General features: G+C 40.2%; 1 protein-coding gene across 1 annotated transcript in view; it reads right to left on the bottom strand.

The window, feature by feature from the left end:
* Positions 1 to 11587, bottom strand: part of KATNAL1 (katanin catalytic subunit A1 like 1) — a 33034-nt gene extending 21447 nt beyond the window's left edge. Inside the window, exons 1-3 of the mRNA XM_065420674.1 lie at positions 11426 to 11587; positions 7296 to 7456; positions 3352 to 3520 (exon numbers count right to left, since the gene is read on the bottom strand). Coding sequence (XP_065276746.1) covers positions 3352 to 3520; positions 7296 to 7456; positions 11426 to 11587 — 492 coding nt within the window. The remainder of the gene's footprint in view (positions 1 to 3351; positions 3521 to 7295; positions 7457 to 11425) is intronic.
* Between the last annotated feature and the right edge of the window lie 1148 nt (positions 11588 to 12735).

Below are 12735 nucleotides of genomic sequence, written 5' to 3'. Positions count from 1 at the left end.
TAAACTCCAAAAAATGAAATGAATAAACCCTCAAAAATAGAAGCTCTGCCAAATTGACACTCAAGCTGTAGAACAGGGCATTGTATTACTGATCTACACCTGAACTAAAGTAAGATTTAAAATATTTACAGTTTTCACATGCAACAAAATGATTAACAGTAGTTACAAATAAGCCCAATTCTGAAGCCCTTATTTGGGTGATTAATCACTAGTCTTGCAAGTAGCTCCATTATTAAAGTAATTGGAATTACTCACAGATTTAAGGATTAGTTGCCCAAATAATGGTTGAGTTATACATTCGTGGGTGGTTCTGAATACTTTTCCAGGCATAACAGCATCTCCTTTTGTAGCATTAGGTTGGTAGAACTGCTCTGCATAGCTTTGGTGGCTTCCCTATTAGAAGACACTAATCTAATTTTCAGAGTACTCCCAAACATTCTCCTAGGGCACACATGGGGCATTATACAACCTTTGTAACATACACACATTGCCTATTTAAAATAAGCGGCTGGGTTGACAGGCTGAAATTCCTGACAATATTCCAGTGGGGGGGACCACGACAACCAGCCTGGAGGCTTTCTGGGCAGTAGAGAAAGAAAGGGGGAAAAAAACACTTGGGAAACCGCATTTTAAAGGGATGCTAGTGCATAAACACCATCGGAGTGGGATCTCAGGGTAGAAATTATTAATTATGTAGCACCATAAACATGCAAATTACTTTACAGGCAAATAAAGGACAAACTCCATGACCCTGCTTACAATCAGATTGAAGAGATTGTTACATGGCTTGGGAAGGGGATGGTTACAAACCCATAAGATGAGATAGTTGTTTTGGCTACAAATCCAGAAAAAGAAGCATTTATATCTACGTATCAGCATTAGCATACCCATTGCAAGCTACAACCAATCACATTGCACCAATATCTTACTGGATGAGAATCTTATCTTTACAACTTCTAACAAGATCTGGCCAGGCAACCAAACGAATCCCCTTTAAAATACAACATTCCGTCATTTTAGAAATCTCTCTGCATGCTGTAGAGCAGCATGATTTATAGCAACAAGTGTCTATTCAACAGCCAACAGAATTTTAATCATCATGTGCCCTACTCCAGTACATTTAAAAATAAATGGAACATAAGCAGCAACTGATCTCATGTCAACTGACATGTTGACAAAAAGAAGTATGCTAATTTCAGCTCCATTCCAAACACTACATGACATCAATGCTTGTTAGCGGACAAGGACAAAACTGGTAGGAGAAATCTAAGTTCTTGCTTATTTTAGGTATTAATGTAAACTATGAGAAGGTTTTTAAAAAATATTCAGATAAAAGCAATTTTAAAAAGTTACGTACTATATGAAATATATTTCTATTTATGAAACTTCTCCATCTGGCTTCCCTGCTGTAGATTATTAGTAGTATTACTCCAAGAGATAACTACTGTCCTAGAAGTAGTACCAGCACAACCTCATCCATAGTAAAGCCTTATAATGCTCCTTACAGGAAACTTTAAAGTGCATGGTTTTACCCTCATTAGAGGCAAGACTTGAATGCATACATGCCTGGTGTATTAAACTGGTCACACAACATGATTCCAGTTCCTCATTTAACCAGCAGAACTGTAAACAATTTTCACCGTTCCTGAAAAGCTTTTTATAGCTTGCAGAGTGTTCCCTTGTTATTGTAAATCTTGCTGTTCTAAGTATGTAGAGAGAGATTTCTAAAATGATTCAACTTCTAAGTTTATTTGAAGTTTAAAGTGTATTCACTGGCACTGCTAGAAGACTATGTCCAAACAACCAGTGACAAGGAGGACTAGTGTTGCTTAATACCCTCTTCTACAGAATCAAAAATAACTGATACAAAGGTCACTTTTGTCTATCCCTTGACAGTGCTGGATTCTTCCCTTTAAGTCCTTTCTCATTCTTGAGTATTTAGTGTGTAGCTATGAAAACTTACCAAAATATTTTCTAACTCACCAATCACAACCTGTATTATACCAGGAGCTCCAAATAGGTAAGATTCCATATCTCACAAAAGTAAAGGCATCTCATTATGCTCCAGTCTTGTACTGTTTATACCAGTGATACTCAGACTGCAACCCATGAGCCACAAGTGGCTCTTTAACGTGTCTCCTGCGGCTCTTTGCAGCACATAATATTAAAACACTGATTTAATTATTAACCCCTCTAAGTTATTAACCAATCAGGATGCTTTTACTATGTTAACCAATTAAGTTATTAAACTTATTTGCTCTGAGAATAATATATATGTATATAAAAACTAAGTATTTCCTCTGTCATACTGTTTAAATATGAACAGTAGTAAATAAAACAATGAATTCACACTACTGTGGCTCTTTTGGTTAATTTGACTCCTGAACCACTGAGGTCTGTGTATCACAGATTTATACCATGGCTTCTATGGATTCCTGATAGTGACTCCACAGTTAAGGTTGTAAGGCAGTTTCAGTTATAAACACCCAATTTTTCACACACACATCTTACTTTCTCAAAAAGAATTCCTTTTGAAATGTCTTCTATAGTTACATGTTGGTGAATCAGTTCCTACTGTCTTCTCTCTCACTCTAGTATTGTTTCTCTTTTTACAACAAACCTTTTCAAAAACTAACTTCAATTCCCAGCCCATTTTAATTCAGAACACTGTGTCGTCCGCCCAATGCTTTTCAAAGAAACATTTTCCTCTAAATGTCTTGTTATTTATAATAATAATCTCCTAATGATAGGATTCTTAAAAAAGCTTGGTTGTCTTTTTAATCTGTATGCTTTTGGTACATCACCTGCTAGTTAAGAACATACTTAAAAATACTTTTGTAAATAATTGTAGATCACTGCAGAATTTACAGAACAATCTCAATTGTTTTAACTCATCTTAATTTAAATCCTGCAGAATCCTAATAAAACTGCATAATATCTAAAGACTCTCACTGATCTCACTTCTATATTCTTTACTTGGAAAACTTTATAATGGGGCCCAATTCTGATCTCTTAAACTGAATAGAATTTACTCCTGATTTACACTATTATACAGGAGATCAGAATCAGGCCCATAACCTTGCTGAAACATGCAGAAAAACAAAGCTACAGTAAACTGTGCTGTTATAAAAAAACCTTCCTGATTAAAAACAGTGCTGAGAGTTTAAAGCAGTATCCAGCTTGGTGATATTACAACTGAATCACTCCGTAATACGTGCTTTGTCCACAATCTGATGTAGACCCTCCATGTTGCCCTTGCACAGGAAAACTTAAGTTTTTGCTTATTTATTTTAAAAAAATGCTTCCCGCCTGCACACACAACCCTCCAACTCCTCCGCCCCCAGTTTTTACCTTGTCCTCTCTCCCTTTAGCTCTAGATTCCCTCTCTCGGCTACTGGCAGGCTTTTCACTTTTTGATATTGGGTGTGCTCTGCCCACAGGCCCTCGCGGCTGCAATCCTGGTGATTCTTTCCTCAAAGGTTTAACTTCTCGGTTGGGACGTTTTATCTGAGGTGGAGCCCTGGCAAACAAAGAAAATATATCAATCACAGTTTAAAAAAAAAAAAAAAAAAGATCAATACCAACAACTCAGCACTTGTGACCAACCCTACAATAACCAACCAAAATGCATGTGGAAAAGACAAATCAGATTTCAGTTTCAGGCTCTGAGTTTCAGTTTCCTGTAGCTATAAATCATGGGACTAAATTATGCTATATTCAAAAGCACAGATCCTATAAGAACAGTCGTAGAAGAAATTCCGGGAAATAGGCCAGCTAAGAACTTTGACAGGCCTCAATATCTAAGAGAGCAAGACAATGAGAAAAAAGTGACCCATTCTCAATCTTAATCGCCCCATGTGAAAGTGTCAACACTTACAAATTGTCCAAAAAGTTAGGACTAGATAGAACCAAACTGCATACTCATACACCTTTGTATACCTCCCACTGACCTTAACGGAAACTGAGCCGTGGTATGAGGGGTCAGAATTTGGTTTTAAGATTAAACTGAGGTCATATTCATTTTGCTTGGGAGGTCAGTTTAGACTTGAAATACAGAACAAAATATATGGCCAAGATGTAATCAATTTAAACGAATGTTCCCTCTAATAAATCCCTTTATTCATGTTTGCTGCCATTGTTTCAAAACTTGCAACTACTTTCCTGAAAGATTAATTTTTAAAAGTCTCACACACACATTTTCACAAACTGGATGTGATTATTAAGTATTTACTTCAAATAATTTTTCATCATGCGTAAAGAAACAGAGTTGGTGCTACTGTTACCGTTTAAAGTAATTTTCTTTACTCATCTGCAGCCGCATGAGACTAATTTATTTTACAAGTGGGGTTGACCTGCTGGGATGGGTCACCTCTCCCATCTATGACCCTACACCCAAGCCAAAAAACAGTTTAATCTATAAACAACATAAATAAATAAATCTACTTTGCACTTTATACTGCCCTTCATCCAAAATCGCCTGCAAACTTTAAAACTCACTGTGACACTGGCAGACCAGGTGCCAGCTCATACTAAGGTCCCCATGTCTCAACTGAACATTGACAGATACATAGCTGGAGCCAGTCTGGCTGTTAGTATTGTTAAAATAGGTATTAGAATTATAAGAATGTGTTTAGATTTTATTGAATGCTTGTGAGCTGCTGCATGCATTAATCTCATTTATAACATCTGTATCCCATATTGTAAGGTAATAATTGAGAAGTTGTATTGTAAGCCTCTGTAAATCACCAGACAGGAGAGAGAGACATTAGCTAGTGTGAAATGCTGGTCTCCCACAGAAGGTGTTACATCCTGTCCAACACGGAAGGTCCATTGACACCAGATGGACTATTGTGGGACATTAAAGAGGACAAAATAAATGTATTTGTTTTGCCTTCCCCACATGAAGAGGAGTCATGCAAGTGGATTCCTCCCATCAGCTGAGTTTGCAGCTCAGAGAACAAGGGATGAGGGAGATAAAAACTCGTAATAAGAAGGAACTGGAGATTTATGCTGCTTGGACTCTAGAGGGCCAGGTTTCCTAGGCATAAGTAAGAGGTCCCCACATCTGCTTAGCCTGGATTAGCCCTATAAAACATATAGCACTTGTTTATTATAGAAGCTTCTATTACCTTTTGAAATTTAAGATTGTAACATCTGTTTACTTGCTTTAACCTTGTATGTAACTCTTATTTCCTTTCATATTTTAATAAATCTGTATATAATTTATTATAGGATTGGTTACAAGCATTGTCTCTGGCATGAGATCTAAGGTACAACTGACCTTGGGTAAGTGACTGGTCCTTTGGGACTGGGAATAACCTGAATATTGTTGTGATTCTTGGTGTAAGGGACCACCTATCACAAAGGTATGTTCACCTGGGGACAAGATAGAATGGAGTACCCAAGGGGACTGTCTATGACTCCTTGTTTGGCTGTTATAATGCCTGAGGAGTTTACACTTGATAACTGGTTGGTGAAATCTAAGGATAAAATTCACAATCAATTTGGGGCTAGTGCCCTGGTTCTTAATAGTCTGTCCTGAGGTTGGTACTCATGCTCTGGAGTCACTGAGTAGCTTGACACTCACAATAGTGTAATGGGGTAGAGATGGGGGAAACTGAAGCAGCAAGCTATGGTAATGTTTTACACCCACTTTGAACAAGGGGTAAATGACTACACATGGTACAAAGTCATGAGGAATCAGGCCCCTGTCCACTAGGTAATGCACTAAGAAAACCAAACACATTTCATATAGGCTACAAAATAGCTTTTGGTTAGTAACTGCTTCCAATTACTACCAAATTCCCAATTTTGCTAACTCAGCTCTACATCATTCAGTGATATCTTGCAAGATGATAAATATCCCAAGAGCAGGCCACCCCCTTCCACCTCCCACGGATTGCTGTCGTCCATCCCACAGGTGCCTGTATTCCAGTTCTGCTGAGCAGGATCCTTCCAGATGAAAGGTATTTTAGAAACCTAAAACTAATATAGATGCTTTACTTTTTTCTATTGTATCCCTCAATTCCAACTGGCAAAAAAAAGCCTCCTATGACCTGATAAGAAAGTCTTTAGGACTTCATGAAAATAGTTTTTAATAAATAAATAAATAAATAAATCAGACAACTGACCACTCTTTCAAACAACAAAATGGGCAACTCAACTATTTTCAGAGAACCCCTTAACTACAATGTGTAACACTTTTATGTAGTAAAAAATTAGACTAGAGACCTACATTAGGGGCCTGTTATATAGGGTTACCATATTTCAATACTGAAAAAAGGAGACACTCCACGGGGCCCTGGCCCCGCCCCAACTCCACCCCTTCCCCACCCCAACTCCGGCCCTTCCCCGCCCCCAGTCCCGCCCCAACTCTGCCCCTTCTCCAAAGTCCCTGCCCCAACTCCGCCCCCTCCCCTGAGCACCCCGCATTCCCCCTCCTCCCTCCCACCCCCCCGAGCTCCGGCTGCTGCTGCGCAGGGGAAGTTGCTTCGGCCCCAGCGCGTGGTGGAGAGCGGCGGGAGCCGGGAAAGTTGGAGCCCGGGGAGGAGGCGATCCCCTTACCATGCCTCCCTATTTTCCCGGACATGTTCGGCTTTTTGGAAATTCCTCCCGGACGGGGATTTGAGGACCAAAAAGCCAGACATGTCCGGGAAAATCCAGACATATGGTAACCCTACTGTTATAAAGTCCACTGAATTCAATGGGAGTATTTCCATGGACTACAGTGGGCTTTGAATCAGGCCCTAGCTCTGTAAAGCATCACCTTGTCTGCAGATTTCCTTCAGTACTAAAGCAATTGGCTTCAGGCAACATATTATGTATCTTAGGCCATACCTGAACCACTACTGACCTCAAAAACAGTCACTGTTCACGAATAACCCATCCTACAATATCAGGGATCTGGAGTGGATGATTTAATAGGTCTTTTCTATCTGTAATTTTTATTATTCCAAGGCATTTATAATAAACAAAGAATTTTGTTAGCGTTAAAGTTGTTCAAGTGAATTTCTTAGCAGGACAATCATCAAAAGTCAAGAAAATCAGTTATGGAAATATTAATATCCTGCCCAACCTCCATACATAGGCCTTACCACACCATAATACCCAAACTCACTTCCTCTTCCACTGTACAAACACATCCAATTCCTCAAAAATCACCCCCACAATTGAACTGCAGAATTCTTTTTAGGTAGCAACAGACTCTTGAAAAATCAATTTGTCCACTGGTAAGAGATATTAATGTTCAAGGGTGGAGTTAAGGTTTGAACTATCCCAAAGTGCTTTCCAGTTACCTGTGCTCAGCCGGAACTGGAGGTGGCCAAACAGCAGGATCCCTAAATGGCTCATCTTGATAGGATACAGGAATATCTGGAGGTTTGTCTATTTTAAAACTCTCTAACGTGTTGACAATACTCTTTACTTGCTCATATTCCTCCAGTAATTCTTGCCGGACCTTCAAAATAAACAAGTGATTTCAGGGGGGAAAAAAGTGTTTTAATTTTTGCACAGGTCTTTTTTTATATATACAATCTCAATTTACAACAGAATAAAAGGTTTAGAAAATGTTTACTACAATAGAATAAATTAACATTTACGAAGAACTAACGGCCCAATCCAGCAGCTCTTAGATATGTGACTACTCCTATTACACTTCAATGGAACCTTGAGAGCATGGGCTGCCCTGATATTGTTCAAAACTTGACAGAGATGTTCACTTGTACAGGTGAACCGTCACAATACATTCAAAGCATCAGGAAATGTTTTCAGTAACACAGACATGAGAAAGGGAAATAAAGGTAGCCTAGGTTAAGAAGACAACTAAAGCAACAGAAGAAACTGGGAACATGACTTACTTTTATAATTTGTTTTCAGTGTTATTGTAGCTATGTTGGCCCCAGGATATGAGAGAATCAAGGCGAGTGAGGCAATAACTTTTATTGGACCAACTTCTGTTGGTGAAACAGACAAGTTGACATGAAGAAGAGCTCTGTGGAGGTCAAAAGCTTGTCTCTTTCACCATAAGCACCCAGTTTCTAATCTGCCGGGAGGTGCTCCCCCCGGCTCTGCTCCTACTCTACCCCTTCTCCCAGTGCCCCATCCCCGCCCTGCTTGTTCCCACCCTGCCTCTTCTCACCCCTTCCCCGCCCAGTTCTGCCCCCTCACCCCGAGCACACTGTGCCTTTGCTCTTCCCCTCACCCCCAGCACTTCCTGATGCTGCGAAACAGCTGATGCACAGCAGGCGGTAGGCGCTGGGAGGGAGGGGAAGGCGCTGATCGGCGGTACCCACCGGCGGGCAGAAGGCACTGGGGGGGAGAGAGCCGTTGATAGGGGGGCTGCCAGTGGGTGCTAAGCACCCACCATTTTTTTTCTTGAGGGTGCTCCAGCCCCGGAGCACCCACGGAGTCGGTGCCTATGTCTTTCACCAACAGAAGTTGGTCCAATAAAAGATATTACTTCACGTTTTCTTACTTTTATAACGGAAGTCTGACTTTGAAGTTATACACTTGCATTGTATGTTTGAAACTTCCATTTTCTACTGGTCAGAGAATATAGTAGATAACTAGCACCATTCAAATAGATAATTCCTTAAAATGTATCTCATACTTGTTAATCTACTATCTGTTGACTCATGGCCTGATCCAACTCCCACTGAAATCAAGGAGATCCTTTTCTTTAATGCACTAAATTAATTTTTCAATGAAATCCAAGTATTAGAAATGTCAAGTTAATGTGGCAGTTTGACAAACCTTAGTAAGTGCCAAGACCTTTCATAGCCCCAATGCAAAGACCTATGAATAGTATGATATTTAGTTTACATACAATATGATGGGGGCTAATTTAGCTACAACTAATCAGGAAAGAGATCTTGGAGTCATCATGGATAGTTCTCTGAAGACGTCCATGCAGTGTGCAGCAGCAGTCAAAAAAGCAAACAGGATGTTAAGAATCATTCAAAAAGGGATAGAGAATAAGACGGAGAATATCTTATTGACCTTATATGAATCCATGATTCACCCACATCTTGAATACTGAGTACAGATGTGGTCTCCTCATCTCAAAGAAGATATACTGGCATTAAAAAAGGTTCAGAGAAAGGCAACTAAAATGATTAGGGGTTTGAAATGGGTCCCATATGAGGAGAGATTAAAGAGGCTAGGACTTTTCAGCTTGGAAAAGAGGAGACTAAGGGGGGATATGATAGAGGTATATAAAATCATGAGTGGTGTGGAGAAAGTGAATAAGGAAAAAAGTTATTTACTTGTTCCCATAATATAAGAACTAGTGGCCACCAAATGAAATTAATGGGCAGCAGGTTTAAAACAAATTAAAGAGGGTTCTTCTTCACACAGCGCACAGTCAACCAGTGGAACTCCTTGCCTGAGGAGGTTGTGAAGGCTAGGACTATAACAGCGTTTAAAAGATAACTAGATAAATTCATGGAGATTAAGTCCATTAATGGCTATTAGCCAGGATGGGTAAGGAATGGTGTCCTTAGCCTCTGTTGTCAGAGGGTGGAGATGGATGGCAGGAGAGAGATCATTTGATCATTACCTGTTAGGTTCACTCCCTCTGGGACACCTGGCATTGGTCACTGTCAGTAGACAGGATACTGGGCTGAATGGACCTTTGGTCTGACCCAGTATGGCCATTCTTATGTTCCTACGAATACTGTTGAAGTCAGTGGGAGTAATCCTGGTCTGAAAGTTAAGCACTTACCTAAGCACTTGAGCTTTAATGACTTATTCTGGCCACATTAAAGTCAATGGCAAAATTCCTATTTATTTCAGTGATGGAAGGATTGGACCTTTTAGATCATTTTGAAAACTGATCAGCTTGTCTTCTGCCTTCGTCCTGAATTCCCTCCGTTACACAAAAAGTGTTTTCCAACATCAACAAATTAATCTTTGGAGGATGTGTGTACAAAGTGTATACTATGATTACACTTTGTATACATATCTTATACAAATTCTTATTGTATAAAACTTCATTTGAATGGGATGCAATATGTCTTGTGCACGTTTTTTTTTTTTTTTAATTTAACTAAGGAGATAATCTCAGGTAATTATTTTAAATTTTGCCTGTTTACAGTAGTATCACGTACAAACATAAACCTGTATTGTCCCTTTACTTTGTCCATTTTGCCTTGATAAATAGATTTTTTGTGTGCGCGTTTTTAATGGAGCTGAAGTTAACACAGAACATTTTGTCTACAACAACTTTAATTTATATAGTGCCTTATTTTGCCAAAATGTGTCTGACATCAGTATCAATCTAATTATATGTGTTTGTTTAAAGTCTGCACAGCACATAACACTGGACCAAGTGTTGGTTGGTTGCCTGCAGGGGGCTCCTACTAAAGTCATGATACCAGCATGCCCAGAGCCAAGGACAGAATTTGTCCCATTGATTTTGCTAGATTCCACAAAAATAGGCAGTTTTTCTGCTCATCCCTTCCCACCGCCGCATGTAGCCTGTTTTTTTTTTTTTCAAAGTGATATTTGGAATCCAAGAGATTTATGCTGTAAGAATTTATCCAAACCCAGACTGACATATGTGAGTTCATGCAAGTTAATGGACTCCAAGATCCAACGCTAATATTGTTACAATATTGAGCTATATCAAATGTTTTGGCCTAAAAACTGTGACATTATCCCTCAAAGATTTCACATCTGTTGTTAATATTGTGTTTAAGTATTGAATCCATGATTTATGCATTTCGGCATTTTGTATGTTTTCCTTGCTGTGGGATCTATCTGCCTTGGAATCTCAGATGACACCTGCTTATAGCATTAAGTGATGCAGCACACTGTCTGCTGCTTATCTATTTCTATTGCTATGCCAGTCTGCTTCCTCCACCTCTGCACTAACACAGATCAGTAGCTTGGGAGCAATTTACCTCCCATTAACACTACAGATTCATTCTCACTCTTTCCATCACTCCTAGAAATCGAACCACAAATACTCCTCATGCAAATAAAGTTGAGCACATGCCCAAGTGATTGTGAAATCAGGGCCTAAGAGTACTATCTGCAGATAACATTTTAGATAATTGCAACTATATTGATCTTTTTAATGATACAAGCCCATCTCACATCATAGCTTACTGCTTATTAGTTGGATGAAAGATGAGAGAGCAAAAGGAAATCATTATAGTATTAGTAGAAAACATAATAGTATTTCCAAAATAGGCAGTCACACACAATTAGTCCGTTGATTAGCAAGACACACTATGAAGACAAGAAAATTGATTCAATTAGAACTAAAGAATCCCTTCTAACTATGTCACAAGAAATATTGCCACATAAATATCATGAACTTCAATTTAGCCAATATATACTTGGGCTACATTTTAAAAAGCTTGTGCAATGTTGTATTTCTTTCCAAATCTACCACATACAGTGCAATACCGCTTCATCATACCTGTTGCCATTTGCCCTTAACTGCTGGGTCTCGGATTGATTGACAGTGTCTCTGAATCTGCTGGATGACACCTTGGTAATATACCATAGAGGAGTCGTAGTTCCCAAGAAGCGCATATTCTCTCCCTTTTTTGGCATTATCACAAATCTCAGCCAAATTCATCGTCTCTCACAAACCTAAAACATAACATTTAATCATAAGACGAAAACTTGTACAGGCTAAATAATGATTCAGAAAATCATTAGGTAGTTTTTGTTTTGCTATTCCTTGTATGGCTGCTTTACATCCATTTTACCATTTAGATGTACAGATTATTATAGTACCTCCTTATTATGCTGATTATTGACAATAAACCACAATGACTGGTAAAGCATATGTATTTTTCCTCTACCCTGAGCCTGTTAAATCATTACATGCAAGTGGACTGCAGCACCCATGCTGAGCCATCTTGTTGTCAATATTCAGTTTACAGTAAGGATCTCAAACTCAAATCACCACGAGGGCCACATGAGGACTAGTACATTGGCCCAAGGGCCGCATCACTGACACCTTTTCATATAAAGGTACAAAAGTCCCATGTCCCCCTCGGCTGCCCCCGGCCCTGCCCCCACTCCACCCCTTCCATGAGGCCCTGCCCTTACCCCACCCCTTCCCCACCCCCATTCCAACCCCTTCCCCAATGTCCCCACCCCAACTCTACCCCCTCCCTGCCCCTATTTCAACCCCTTCCCCAAATCCTCACACCTGCCCTGCCTCTTCTCCGCCTCCTCCCCTGAGCGCGTGGCTCCCCGCTCCTCCCCCTCCCTCCTGGAAAGTGCTAAGCGCCGCCAAACAGCTGTTCGGCGGTAGGAAGCGCCTGGAGGTAGGCAGAGGAGCGGGGATGCAGCACACTGGCGGGGGAGCGGGGACAGCGGGGGAGGGGAGCTTGGCAGCCGCAGGAAATAACTCCGGGGCCACATATTTGAGACCCCTGGTTTACAGCAAGCTAGGGTGTAAACATAGTGCACGGCAGGCTAGGGCAGGGTAAGTGCCTGTGTGGACCATGCTGCCTTACACTAACAGTTCACTAATGTGCTTTAATCTAGTCCAGTTTCAAAGTGAGTCAAAGCGCACTAGGGAACTTTTAGTGCACGGCAGCAGGGTCCACATCATAGACGCTTGGTTCATGGCAGGTGTCATGAATATAAAGGGAAGGGTAACAACCTTTATGTAGGCAGTAACAAAATCCTTCCTGGCCAGAGGTACAGAATCACTTTACTTGTAAGGGATTAAGAAGCTCAAATAACCTGGTTGGCACCTGACCAAAAGGA

This window comes from Emys orbicularis, chromosome 1 (assembly GCF_028017835.1).
Source record: "Emys orbicularis isolate rEmyOrb1 chromosome 1, rEmyOrb1.hap1, whole genome shotgun sequence".
NCBI classification, from domain to species: domain Eukaryota; kingdom Metazoa; phylum Chordata; order Testudines; family Emydidae; genus Emys; species Emys orbicularis.
Note: the sequence above shows the minus strand (reverse complement) of the source record. Positions and strands in the feature narration are given on the sequence as shown.